General features: G+C 43.7%; 2 protein-coding genes across 3 annotated transcripts in view; one reads left to right on the top strand and one right to left on the bottom strand.

Annotated features, from left to right (window-relative positions):
• The window catches only part of RAPGEF5 (Rap guanine nucleotide exchange factor 5), a 130,798-nt gene extending 119,961 nt beyond the window's left edge, over positions 1 to 10,837 (bottom strand). Inside the window, exon 1 of the mRNA XM_081834033.1 lies at positions 10,539 to 10,837. Coding sequence (XP_081690159.1) covers positions 10,539 to 10,727 — 189 coding nt within the window. The 5' untranslated portion in view covers positions 10,728 to 10,837. The remainder of the gene's footprint in view (positions 1 to 10,538) is intronic.
• A 208-nt stretch (positions 10,838 to 11,045) lies between these two features.
• IL6 (interleukin 6) overlaps positions 11,046 to 14,377 on the top strand; it is a 74,576-nt gene continuing 71,244 nt past the window's right edge. The window contains exons 1-2 of one of the 2 annotated variants that reach the window (XM_081833960.1): positions 11,046 to 11,173; positions 13,336 to 13,409. The gene's annotated coding sequence lies outside the window, so the exon portion shown is untranslated. Of the gene's footprint in view, positions 11,174 to 13,244; positions 13,410 to 14,377 lie in introns of those variants that run through there. The other variant, XM_081833961.1, reaches the window with a different exon arrangement.

Raw genomic sequence — 14,377 nt, forward strand, 5'->3', positions numbered from 1 at the left:
ATGCTGGAAAGAAGCACTAAAAGGCTTAGGACACAGACTGAAGTCAGATAGACTGGAAGACCAAAGAGTCCCAGTGCAAGGCAAGGGTAGATGAACCAGGCAGAGAGATGGAAGTCATATGGTACAGCTCACCATAAAGATTTGATCTGGTCATGAATGGGTAATTCCGTTCAGTACCATCAAGAAAGGAATAACGAGGAAGCCAAGTAAAATATTCGCTACTTTTATTCCCATGTCAGGTTCACCTTAGAAGTGTCTGAATAATACTATATACTATTCTGTAGCTTTTGTACTTTAGAAGAGAGAAGAACAGATCAAAGAATAAGTTTTGGCAGTATACTAGAAAACATTCAGTAAACAGGTTTTTTAAAAATCTTGAAAAACAATCTGTATGTTGTGTTTCCTAAACTGTGTTTCAGACAGTTGCTCTGGTTTTCAGATGACAGACTGAAATTTGTCTTCCAATGAATTAACACTGAAGCCTAAAAGCGGAGGGTGATCACACACTGGACTGTAATGGAAAATGCACTACCTCAAGCATATTTACTAAGAAGTCACTATCTCTCCATTCACTGGGTGCATAGGACTGTGCAGTCTTTAGTAGTTAAAACACTGTATTTATCTTTAAGCAACTCATTAATAATTGTCTCAGGGTAGTACACTATATCCCCACATGCATGCCCCTTCTGAACTTAAGCTATCATAAAGCACAAGAGCCCTCATCCACTAAAGTTAGTTGCGACAAATTCCTATTAAACTCAGTAAAACCACTTGGTGAATAGATTAAATCCCATTGCTTTCAGTCCAATCCTATTCAGGTTTACTCATCTGCTACTTTATCCATTGTTTATGTTTAGGTCCCACCTTTTCTCCAAGGAGCTGAAAGTTATCTCTTTACACAGTTTATCCTCATAACAACTCTGTGAAGTAGGTTAGGCAGGTAGGCTGGGCTGAGAAACCACGACTGGTCCAAGGTAACCCTGTGAGCTTCATAGCTGAGTGAGGATTTGAACTGTAGTCTCCCAGGTCCTACTCCAACACTTTAACCACTGCACTTCGCTGGCTGTCTACACCACACTGGCTCTCTATAAATTCCAATCCGTTGGGTTCGCTTCCAAGTATGCACGCACAGAATGGCAGTCTTAGCTACAACTAACGTCAGTTTGATTGGGGTTGCATAGTTTAATGCCTTTGTGTGGTCTCTCTAGATCAGGGGTCAGCAACCTAAGGCCCACAGACCGGAAGTGGCCCACGGAGGTTGTTTGACTGGCCCACGAGCTGCCCCCAACCAAGCCACAACGCAGTGTGGGGACTCACTTCCGCAGCGCTGGAAATCGCGTCTGCACAGATGTCGGAAATCGCAGGCGCGCACACACAGATGCTGAAAAACGTGGGTGTGCACGCTCATGTGTCATCCAACCCATAGAGGGATCTCCACGGGACCAATCCAGCCCAGGAATGATAAACCTTGCCTAGGTAAAGGTAAAGGGACCCCTGACAGTTAAGTCCAGTCGCAGACGACTCTGGGATTGTGGCGCTCCTCTTGCTTTACTGGCTGAGGGAGCCGGCGCTTGTCCGCAGACAGCTTCCGGGTCATGTGGCCAGCATGACTAAGCCGCTTCTGGCGAAACCAGAGCAGTGCACTGAAACGCCGTTTACCTTCCCGCTGGAGCAATACCTATTTATCTACTTGCACTTTGAAGTGCTTTCGAACTGCTAGGTTGGCAGGAGCTGGGACCAAACAATGGGAGCTCACCCAGGGATTCAAACCACTAACCTTCTGATCGGCAAGCCCTAGACTCTGTGGTTTAGACCACAGCACCACCTTGCCTACCCCTGCTCAAGATCTCAGCTCATAAGCAATTTCAGAGACTCTGCTGTGTTGGGATGTGTTGGGAGGTGTGGGGTTCATATCACACTTAGCTGAAGAGTTCAAAGGCTGAAAGAGGCCATCAGCTCCAGCATCCACCCAGCTGCAAGAGAAAACGTTGCAACACATGTTAACCAGACCTAACTATATACAGAGGCAGAGACATTCCACCATAATAGATCCAAGTGATACAGACAAGAGGAAGAGGACCAGACAGAAGAAACTAGACACAGAACCAGTAAGGTTATTCCCTGATTGATGCACCTGAAGTACCAAGCACACCAACAGACCTCGGTTTTATTTTTAAAAACTGGGCCGATTCAACTATTTCAGATTTAGTGTGGCTTGTTTCGTTTCAGCATTAATGAAAAACAAACTAACAGCAGCTATGTCAGCTGTTCTTCAAAAAATATGCACATTAAACACGTTGGCTATTTCAGGATGTTTACCTAATGCGATAAGTTAGCTTTGGTATTGTCAGGGAACTGCCATCAGTGCCGGAGGGAGAGAGCGGGCTCCAGAGGGGTTCCAGAGAGCGTCCCAGGATGGGGAGAGGCAGCCCATCTTCTGGGGAAGAGAATCAGCGTAGCACCAGTGGAGAAGGGGGGCAGATGGGGGAATCGGCAAGGCAGTCCCATGACTCCTTGCTGGGGACCAGCGGGGAGAGTAAGGGTCCTCCGCTGCCTACACCCTCCTTGCACAGAAGGCTTCCGCGCAGGGAGAGTAGGAGGAGACTAGGCGTCAAAGAGCTTCTTTGCTGGAAGAAGTTTAAGAAACGCCCACTGACGGATTCTGCCAGCGATTGAGACAGCCATGGGTGAGTGGCTGTCCGGACAGAAAGGGTTCACTCAGGCAACCCAGCCAGGTGTTGGCACCGGCTTACGCACGAGCAACCCCTAGAACCATTACAGGTATAATGGAAGAAGTCAACAAAAACTGGCTCAAGAAGAACACCTGTTTAGATTTCAAGAAGCTCAGTGTATTTTGTAGCAGCTGACTCAAAATTATAAAGTTAATTTTTCTGTAAATATGCACCAAACTCAGCATTAGATCAAAATATTGTTCTTCAACTTAAAAAGGAATTGAGCTCTGCTTCACATCTTCAAATGTCAAGATGCACAGCCTTGAATAAATTGCAGATCTTCCTCTCTTTCCTTGATTAAAGAGATTAAGTGGTATTCAAGACTTATAGTGGCTTCACTATTTAGCTGCTGTTTGGACAATTACTATTTAGGGTAGTCAAGGGCTTTCAGATGTTAACACAAACCAACAACTGGGATTGTTGAATAAGTTTCTACATATAATCATGTTCTCCCAAACTTTATCCATCTACTGCTCAGAATTAAAAATTAAGAGGAAAAAGTTTGTGGTTTCAAAACCCATGAATGAGTACAGTACGGTTATGCTCCAACTGTAGTCCATGTCAGTCCAAACGGAAAGCACTCTCAGCACTAAGGACAGGTAGAAATTTGCTTGAAGCTACTAAGGCATGGGTGAGACGCGGGTGGCTCTGTGGGTTAAACCACAGAGCCTAGGACTTACCAATCAGAAGGTTGGCGGTTCGAATCCCCGCAACGGGGTGAGCTCCTGTTGCTCGGTCCCTGCTCTTGCTAACCTAGCAGTTTGAAAGCACGTCAAAGTGCAAGTAGATAAATAGGTACTGCTCCGGCGGGAAGGTAAATGGCGTTTCCGTGCGCTGCTCTGGTTCGCCAGAAGCGGCTTAGTCATGCTGGCCACATGACCCGGAAGCTGTACACCGGCTTAGTCTTGCTGGCCACATGACCCCAAAGCTGTACGCCAGCTCCCTTGGCCAGCAAAGCGAGATGAGCGCCGCAACCCCAGAGTCAGCCACGACTGGACCTAATGGTCAGGGGTCCCTTTACCTTTACTCAGGCATGGGTAGGCAAACTAAGGCCTGGGGGCAGGATGTGGCCCAATTGCCTTCTCAATCCGGCCCGTGGATGGTCTGGGAATCAGTGTGTTTTTACATGAGTATAATGTGTCCTTTTATTTAAAATGCATCTCTAGGTTATTTGTGGGGCCTGCCTGGTGTTTTTACATGAGTAAAATGTGTGCTTTTATTTAAAATACATCTCTGAGTTATTTGTGGGGCATAGGAATTCATTCATTTCCCCCCCCCCCAAAAAAAGATATAGTCCGGCTCCCCCACAAGGTCTGAGGGACAGTGGACTGGGCCCCTACTGAAAAAGTTTGCTGACCCATGTACTAAGGGGTGAACACAGAACAAGTTGAAGCTAGGCACTGCATGTGGAGACACTAAACTTGGCATCCTGGCTAAAAGAGAGAGAAAATCATGTCCTATCCTGCTCCTCCTCCGCCTCTTCATTTTTTTAAGAGGAACATTGATCTACATTCACTGAAACTTATTTTATGGGCTTGTTGCTGGACTTAAATGGGATCACTGGAGCCCAGTCTGGTGTCTGTTTCTAATGTAAAGGTTTAAATTTGGTATATGAACAGATTAAATTATCCACTCAGAACATGTTCAGACTGCATTTTCTTTACTTCTGAGTAAATAAGAGGGATCCAGGGATAAGGGTGTTGATAAACTTCGGTCCCAGCATCTCTTCCCTCACAAAATTAAAGAATTTAGTAGTATTTTTAGATTTGGGAAGGCTGTAGAGAATTTGTTCTAAGGCTGCAATTCCTTAAAGAGTTACTAAGGGGTAGACCCAGCAGGCAGTCATTTTTCATGTGTTTGTTTTTTGTTTGCTAAAGATACAATAAATTCTATAATGAGAAATATAATATTTTTAAAGCATAGTAACAAAAGAAAAATATAAGACTTAATGAGAAAAGAATAAGCAGAATGCAAAGGTGAAAAATGAATATACAAAAATTAAAACATGAAAGAGCAGCAGAAACTTTTAAAAAACCGATACATAAATAATTTAAATTTAATGGAAAATAGAAAATGTGACTAGTTAGACCACAAGAAAAGCCTCCTGGATCTGGCCAATAACCTATCAAGACCAGCATCCTGTTCTCAAAGTGGCCAACAAGATGCCTATAGGAGCCCCACAAGCAGGGCCTGGGCAGAAGAACACTTTCCCAAACTGGTATTCATAAGTTTACTTCCTTCAACAGTGGAACTCCAAAAGTAGCAGTTGAAAAATGGAAATACATTATCATATTATAATTAAATTGTCTATTTTTGTGGATTTTAATTGTTCCAATGCTATTTACATTGTGAATAATGACGTTGGGTTTTCTTTGGTTTTTGTTTTCATTTTGTAACCTATCTTAGAACCTTTCAAAATAAAACTTCAGATGTGGGTGGATGACAGGTAGTAGTAGAATGCAAGACAGAAATAGAGGCTGAACGTGAGAATCCTATCTATGTCTACTCAAAAGTAAGTCCAACTGCCCTTGATGGGACTTACTTACATGTTAATTGTGTATACTTATAGGATTGCAGTCTTAACCTGGAAGTAAGGCTATTTTATGTTATTCAGTTATTAGATTTAGATACCACTCTTCATCGTAAGATCCTAGGGTAGTTCACGAAATAAAATACAGGATTAAAAACATGAGAATAAGTAAAACAAAACAGCGAAACAATAACCTCCCTTCCCACAGACACAATTAAAAGGCTGAAGAATATTAATCAGCCAAAGGCCTGGTTGAAGGGGTATGTATTCACCTGGTACCTAAAAATATATAATGAAGGCGCCAGGCGAGTTTCCCCGGGGAGAGCATTCAACAAACAGGGAGCCACTATAGAAAATGCCCATTCTCATGTTGCCACCCTCGAGACCTCACATGTAGGAGGCTAGTCAACCATCCCTGCACAAATTGATTGGTGCTATCTATCTTCAAGCCCTACTGGAATTGACTAAACTGATAAAAGGGAACTCTGGAATGTAGTCAATGCCCACCAAAAGAGAGGCTTGAAGACAGTGCAGATCAGCTGATCATCGGTGACATCATGCTCAGATGGGATTGGCCAGAATATTCTTTTGCAGGAAAACTTGATCTCAAGCTACACAGCAAAGGAAAAATGCTTCAACTGGCACCATGGTGATTCCAGTTGATTGACGGGTAGGCAGCCATGCCACATGTCAAAGTGACCCACAAGGAGCGAGGGAGCCAAGGATCTGGTCCAGAAGGCTGAAAAGGTTCCCCACCCCTGAAATTTACATTAATCCAAACAATGCAAAAGAGAGATAATTAACTAAAAGTGTGGGGAGTGTTGGTTCTATTTTAGATCAACATAAAAGGAAGAAATACTAGCAACATTTAACAACTGAAAGAACCTTAGCTGCTGATTATATCTGAAATGAAATAGAAGTATTTTATCCTTTGTTCACGTACTTCAACGGTTGCTGCAAGGACCAGTTAAAAGGGTAAAGAAAAAGCCAAGAGATTCTAATCTTGATTTATTTCACTTAGGGAATACATAAACAGAGGATTACAATAGGAAAAGCTCAGTATTATACATATGGGGTCTATTTTTAGTTGCATAATGACACCTGCTACAAATTATCCAAATGGAATCTCCATGGCAATAAACGCTCAGGCTGTACAAAAATAAAAAAATAAAGGCCACCAATATAAATTACAGCTTCAAAGTAAATGCTACTTCTGTACAAACTAAGTCACCCATTTCAAATATTCATGGGATCATTGGGACTGGCTTAATCTACTGACCTAAGGTTTTCCATGCACTAATGCAAACCATACAATGAATATCTTAGATATAAAACCCATTATTCGACTATATTATGAAAACAAAGCAAAATGCCTCTCACAAGATCAAGCAACAGGATGCATTTATCCTCTTTATTTAATGCTTCTATACAAAATATGGCATACAGGTGTAGCAGTAGATATAGGCCTCACATATACAAAATAAGCTTCAACAGAAAATACCAGCATTACAACACTTGATCGACACATAAGTTTTTTCTGCACTAGCTACAGCACAGATTGTGGTCCCTTGCCTTCCTACAACATAGGAATATAGGAAGTGGTTGGTTGGTTGGTTGGTTGGCTGGCTGGTTGGTTAGCTGGCTGGTTGATTTATTGCATTTCTATCCTACATTTCTTCTAAGGATCTCATGGCTCTCCCTCCCCCTCCCATTTTATCCTCCCAACACCCCTGTGAGGTAGGTCAGCTGAAAGATACTAGCCCAAGGTCACCAAGTTAGCTTCATGGCTGAGGAGGGACTAGAACCCCAGTCTCCCAGACCCTAGTCCAGCTCTCTAACCACTACACCACATTGACTCCCTGGTTCTCTTGGTCTTCAACACATATTTGCTATCATGTAGCTTCAAAACTGTGGGTACAGCAATAACAATAACCACACATTAGCATGCACAAAGTGCTAGCGGCATCCAATTACAGCAGCAGGATTGCTTGCATGTATGCATGAGCCCTTGCTGCTCATTAAGCCTCACCTTATTACACTCCCACATAAATCAATTTCATTATATGGTCAAGCTCACATGTGGGTAGGTCCACAGCCATGTCACAACATGCCAGGTTGGCTGAGGGCTGAGTCTCTCAACATCTCATCCACCATACCTTTCACACCAACAGTACTTTCTAAATGCTTTGCCACCTGTGTACAGCGTCCCCCACAACTAGCGGCTAATAGAGGGCATTATATCCAATCGCAACACAATAATTTCCACGTTGAACTTCTCTGCAGTTCTTTGATTTTGCTGTTTGAGTCGTCGTCACACCAGTGCCCTTGAGAAACCGCAGATAACCTTCCTTCCTAGCATTTCCATTGCAAAAAGTTTCACAATTAAAACTACCATGTGGAATCTTCCTGTCTTTTTCAAAAATTACCCAGTTCAATAAAACTAGCATACATTGTTTGGTCTCCCAACTTGTTAATCAAGCCTGAAACTTTCTTCTGCTGCTGTGCTGCCAGCATTAAGGATAGGCAACCAGAGGCAACAATCTGGAAGTCAGGGAACTAAGCAGTCTTTGTGCTTTTTTCAAGTCAAAGCGTCACATGTTCCCATTGTAAAGATCTACATTTCCATTCCCACTGTGATCAGAGCACATGCATACATATTGATGAGGTCATCAATGGCTACTGGTCATAATGAGTACAGCTTGTGAATACCAGTTGCTGGAAACCACAAGAGGAGAGAGTTGCTAGAAACCACAAGAGGACTCTTGTGCTCAAGTCATTTTTCAGAGATTCCCACAGGCATCTGGTTGGCCACTGTGAGAACAGGATGCTGGACTAAATGGGCCATTGGCCTGATCCACTGGGCATTTCTTATGTTCTTACCTATATCTGATCAAGTTTTCAGAATGTTTTAATTGCCTAATGAGTAAACAACATCTGCCTGATGTTGGAGACACAAAATAAGCCACATCATCCACATATATCAGGCTGCCAACTTTACAATTTATTTTTCATCTGTTCTTGTTTGTGTACACATAACTTATGACTAATAGCTAGTTTCTGAAATGTATGACTGGGAGGCGAGGAGTTTTAGCTACGTTTCCTGGTTCTGTCACTCGGATGCCTTGCAATTGTCATGTACCTGTACTAAATATCCGGATGCCCTTACTTGCAAAATGGGAGATGACAAAAACAATTACGCTTTGATAACTCATATGCCTTAACTAGGATACTATTTATGAGCAACCTCGTTTCAAAGCTTCTAGATGCCATACAAGTATAATCTTCATATGTAATTACTGTTTGAACAGAGCTTTGGGCACGCATATAATATTAAAGATAATTATTCTGACATATGAACAACTTGCATACAACAGCATTTAAATGCCATGGGTAACCTATCCCCATGAGGAATCTTGCCTCCAATCTGCACTATTCACATGTTCCCAAATGTCAGATCCAAGTGAACAGTTATAGCTATGAACAATCCCTAAAAAGACTTTCAGAGCAATGAATGTGGCATCAGATGTAACATATGGGTATTATAATCACATAATTCAGCTATAATTAATCATAACTACCTCTAGTATTAAAGTTACATGTGAAAAAAGCTTTGTTTTATGAGCCTTGCTAGCTCAGTCAGTAGAGCATTAGACGATCTTGGTTTGAGCCGCACGCTATGGGTTTGAGCCCCACTTTGGGCAAAATGCTCATGCGTTGCAGGGGATGGACTAGATGACCCTCATGGTCCCTTCCAACTCTACAATTCCATGATTCTATGGCTACAAATTGAATGAGATCATAAAGACAACCTAGGACTTCCTTACAGAGATGCATAATTGCAATAGGTATGTTTCCCCCCAGCAAGTACATTTTTAATACAATTACTTCTAAAAACTGCAAATAGCAAACACCATCTTAAGAGGGATTACCCATTCTCACAAACTCACAGAAAGAATGCCTCTTTTAAGATTATGCTTGCTACAGCACATGTATACATCAATCCAAAAACAACGTATGCTTCTTGCTTCAGAATTGTATATGCAAAATTACTGTATGCAAATGTAAACAGTAGATATGGCTAAAAATTATTTGATCAGATTGCAGCCCTAACCATTAACTGATGATTCATCAATGGAATACAGAATCTATACTGTACATATATCAAAGATGGATGGAGCAAACAAGTAGGGCCAGTAGACACAAGGCAACATAACTATCCGCTCTGACAGGGACAACCCTTATAAACTGCCAGTAGACATTTCCTTGACCAAGGACCAGGACAATTGCTGCTGATTGTATCTTGTTGTTGTTTAGTCGTGCCCAACTCTTCGTGACCCCATGGACCAAAGCACGCCAGGCACTCCTGTCTTCCACTGCCTCCTGCAGTTTGGTCAGACTCATGTTGGTAGCTTCAAGAAGAGAACACTGTCCAACCATCTCGTCCTCTGTCGTCATAGATTGTATCCATGATCAGCTATTCACATGCTACCTTGTCCCAGGGGATGATGACCAGAAGAACCTATTATCCTTGCCTGGGAATAAGTTCTACTGAGCACCACAGCACATTAAACTGCAAACCAGCAAAAGGAGTTGAGACACATTCAGAAATGGCACAACATTTTACTGCTTAACTGGTTTATTGTGGCATGAGCGTAGGAAACAGACTCAACAAACCAAATGGTCTCCAAGCAAAAACCAATCTTACCAATGATTACCTACCTGGGAGACAACCCCAATGAACACACCAGGGCTTACTTTTGAGTAAGCATGTCAAAGATGCGTCTGCAAGCCTAATTTCTCTCGAGTAAATAATTCCTCAGATAAGCCAGTGGCTTCCTCTACTCTTCCTTTTCTGTCCACAGCCAGAATATACCATATAGAGCAAGGCCTCCTTCCAACCCGCGACCACAACTACAGGACGTTAACTCTCTTTAACTTCAGCATGTTTGGGAATTCAAGGCCCCAGAATCGCCACAAATACTGTGCATGTTCCACAGACTTTAACGAGATTTGCGCAAGGGTACCAATATATATAGGGCTGCAGCTTCACTGTTGCCCGATCCCATTCTTTTATGCGTGTAAGAGTCTCGCGCGTCGCGTTGCCATTGCATACTCCCCTGCAAAGTGCAAAGCCTGCGCACGGAGAAAACTCCCCAAGGCTTATGCCCTGTGGAGGCCGGTGGGGGCTTAACTCCCAAATGCAGGGCAGATCCCCTACCTTGGGAGGCATGCGGCCGGTGTCACACACACACACACACACACACACACACTCTTACCCGGCCCCCGGCGGCTGAGCTCTTCCTCCGCAGCGTGAGTCCGCTCCGGAGCAGCGCCGGCAGTTCCCTCAGCTTTTGCCGCAGCTGCACTTGCTGCTCCTGGTCTCTGGCGCCGGCGGAGCTCTTGCCGATGAGCAGAGAGTCGGCCCTGTCACACAGGGGCTGCATCTTGACGGGGCCCCCAGCCATGCATGCTACATTCCCGAGGAGAACCCCCCCCCCCTCCTCTCTCCTTCCTTCCCTCGCTTGCTCGCTCCGGCCGCGTCTCTCTTCCTGCCTCTCAGCAGCCTCACTCAAGCCCGCTGGCGCGCGCGCGCGCGCGCACATACACCTTTCGCTTGTTATGCAAAGCGCGCCTTGCAGGCGAAGGCGTTCGTAGCTGCCAGAGCAGTAGCGGCGCCCCCCGCCTCCCTTCTGGGCTTGGGAAGGGGGCAGGGAGGAAACACGCCTGCCTGCTCCTCAAATTGCGCTGCCCCCAGCCGAGGTAGGCCCGGGCGGGAAGTCTTGGTCGCACAGGTGCAGGGAAATGCGGCAGGAGCCGGGCGCGCTTTAGCCCGCCACTTTTCCCTCCCTCCCTCCCCTTCTCTCTCGTCCCTCTCGCCGCCTGGCTATGACGGGGACAAACAAAAGTCCAGGTAACCTGAAAAGGGGCGGACACAATAGTCACGGCGTGCTGTTTTACCTTGTTGCCTGAAACCTCTCCCTCTTTTTCTATTCCTGCCCAAACGCTCCTTCAGGCACCTTAGGGGCCACTGCAAGGGTGCTTCCACTCACCCACCCCCGTTTCGCTTCCTCTCCAAAGCTAAGGAAATCACACAGGAGACTTCAAATTAGGTGTCTTGCCCAAAGTATGTTCTGAAATAAATAATAACAATGTTCACTTTGCTGGATTATTTCCATTAAAAAATAATAATGAGCAAGTTTTACTAATGGAATCCAGTTACAGATAGGTAGCCGTGTTGGTCTGCCATAGTCAAAACAAAACAAATTCCTTCCAGTAGCACCTTAAAGACCAACTAAGTCAGTTCTTGGTATGAGCTTTCGTGTGCATGCACACTTCTTCAGATACAAAGAAGTGTATCTGAAGAAGTGTGTATCTGAAGAAGTGTGCATGCACACGAAAGCTCATACCAAGAACTGACTTAGTTGGTCTTTAAGGTGCTACTTAATGGAATCCAGAATGTGCCGCTCATCCCTCTCTAGCTGATGCTTGGTAAACAAGGCACATGAGCAGCGAATGCCATGTCTTAAATATCCACACCTTCCATCAATCCGGCAAGCCCATTTTCACATTTTTTATGTTGTCAACAAATTTGTTGAACAATAAATGTTTATCGTAAGGCAAAACGGCTCTCCCTTAATGTTCTGAGATTAACAAAATTTAGTACACTCATGGATGAACTAGGTCCCAGTTGAGGCACGTGTTATTGTGCCAGCCCAATAGCTGACTTGTAAGTTGGTAACTAGGTACAAATTCAGTCTATAACAACAACCGTAGAAATGGTTTAACAATATGGTACAGTTCCCATTTTCTAACAACGTTCTGTTATGTACATATGTATTGCATATACACATTTGCTACAACAAACTGTTGGCACTTACAATTTTAGGACGAAATAATGGAGGGAAAGCTTTGACCTTTTCTCTGTCTCCTGGCTAACTTTACTCAGCATGCAAGGAGTGGCTGGTGCTGGCACTGACCCAACCAAAAGGCCAAAGGGGCAGGGCAGACAAACTCTTAATCCCAGGGTTGTGGGTTTGAGCCCCACATTGGGCAAAAGATTCCTGCATTGAAGGGGGTTGGACTAGATGACCCTTGCGGTCCCTTCCGACTCGACAGTTCTGTGATTCTAAGTGAGAGGCACCTGGCAACAAAGTTAGCCTGAAAGTAGCCCAAGGTCTACAGGTGGTTCCCGGCCCACTGCTTGAGAGACAACTCCAGTATAGAGGTACATGTAAGAGGCAGACCTTTAAAATTCAGATTGTATTGCATTATACCAGTCTATCAAGTTCAATAGGTGAAAAGGAAAATGGAGGGATGAGTTCTAATCTTTTCTCCAAATTGGCACTCTTCTTTTTTCCTCCAAAACTTCCTATCAATCACTGAAATCATTGCCCTGATAGGGCTAGTACCTTTTTGAAAATCTGATCTTGTCCCTATGGAGCTAGAGGGGAGGAAGAAGGCTTTACATCGTAATTCCTATATTTTAATTTTGCTGCCAAGGATGAGTCTATAAACTCCGTTCAACCCACACACGTGGGCACCTAGAGGGATAGATTGCAATTCATATATGCCTCTCCTAGCTATTAAAACCCACCCCACAGGACAGACTCCCATCTGAAATCCTGGCAAGCTGTTGCCAGTGTAAACAATACTGCACTTGATGGACCAATGGCCTGACTCAGTATAAGGCAACTTCCTACATTACTATGTCCAGTCGGTGTGTGTGTGTGTTTTGTATTCTGGGTCATGTGTGTTTTGTATTCTGGAGGGTTGTGCTCCAAAACAGTGGTTGTGAGGGACATAATGGGATTTGAACATTTGCCTGGAAGGATACCTGGAGACTAGTAGCAACAGGGTTATTGCTGGTTGTGCCACTGGGGCTGAGGGGAGTGAGGGGAGGAGCTGTGGCATCATGTATGTTGTTATACAGGGGATGGATTGAGGGCACGTCCCCATTATAATGAGTTCATTGGCGTCTGGTATAGTTTCCAAGGATTCTGGGAAGATTCCCATTATGCTTCTGATTTTTATTTTTATTGTGTATTTTCTGGTTGTGTGTCTTTCCCCTCCCAGGCAAATCACAAACTGGATATAGTGGCCGTTCCACCAACACAGAGCAACTGTACCTCCTTCTTTCCAGGAGTACTGTCAGTGGAGAATGCTTCTGCTAAGTTCTGCCTTTGGGTTTATTAATCTTCCGTGTGTGTTTTTTGTTTGTTTGTACATTTGGTTTTAAACGAAGAGTAAAATAAACTAAGAGTAAAATCCAAGCTGGGTTTTTGTGTGTGTTTTTTTCAAATTTTGAAATATGTGACTAGATCTCTTGCCACAGTCCTGCATTGTCGCTGTTGTTTTAATATATCTGAAAAGAACATTGGCCTAAACAAGAAAACTGCTTTAACCGCAGGATCTGCTGTACTTCAGCTACAGATATTGGCTCACGTCACCAATAATATTGTCATTTTAACAAATTAGAGGAAAGGGTTGGGGTTGTTATGTCTCCTTGGGGAAATTAAAGCTGTTAACACTTTTATTGGGCATCTCTGCTTCTGTGTCATAAAAATGCCGTTGCTAATATACTGCCTTCCCCCCCTTGCAGATCAAGGTTAAACTGAAGAAATGCTCTGTGTTGAGACAAGCTAGCCATTTGTTTTCTAAGGATGTGAAAACGTGTACACACAAAACTCCTAGAAATAAATCAGGGATTCAATAGGTGCATGATCCAAGTTGAAATGTAAAATGCATAGGCTGTGTGAATACAATGTTAAGACTGGTTTTTCAATTGTGCTGTTTGGTCCTCTATATGTATATATATTTCCTCATGGGTCATGAAATTGAGGGCCAAACCACATGTTATTTTAAGCACTTATACTTTAAAAAAGGACATGCTTTTTCTTTCATACCATTTTCCTTTCACAAAAATCAACTGGTGGGTGTCACTGGTGGGTGTCACTGGTTTAGATCAGAAATACTGCTATGGCCTAAGAAGAATCTTTAACCCATTATTTCCTTGTATTATTTTCCCACTGAAAAGTCACCAGCAGCCCCACCCCAAAAATGCTAGAGTTGGGTCCCAAAGATGATGCCTAGTCAACATCCGGCATCAATCTATCCC

This window comes from Podarcis erhardii (assembly GCF_964252035.2).
Source record: "Podarcis erhardii genome assembly, chromosome: 12".
Classification (NCBI taxonomy): domain Eukaryota; kingdom Metazoa; phylum Chordata; class Lepidosauria; order Squamata; family Lacertidae; genus Podarcis; species Podarcis erhardii.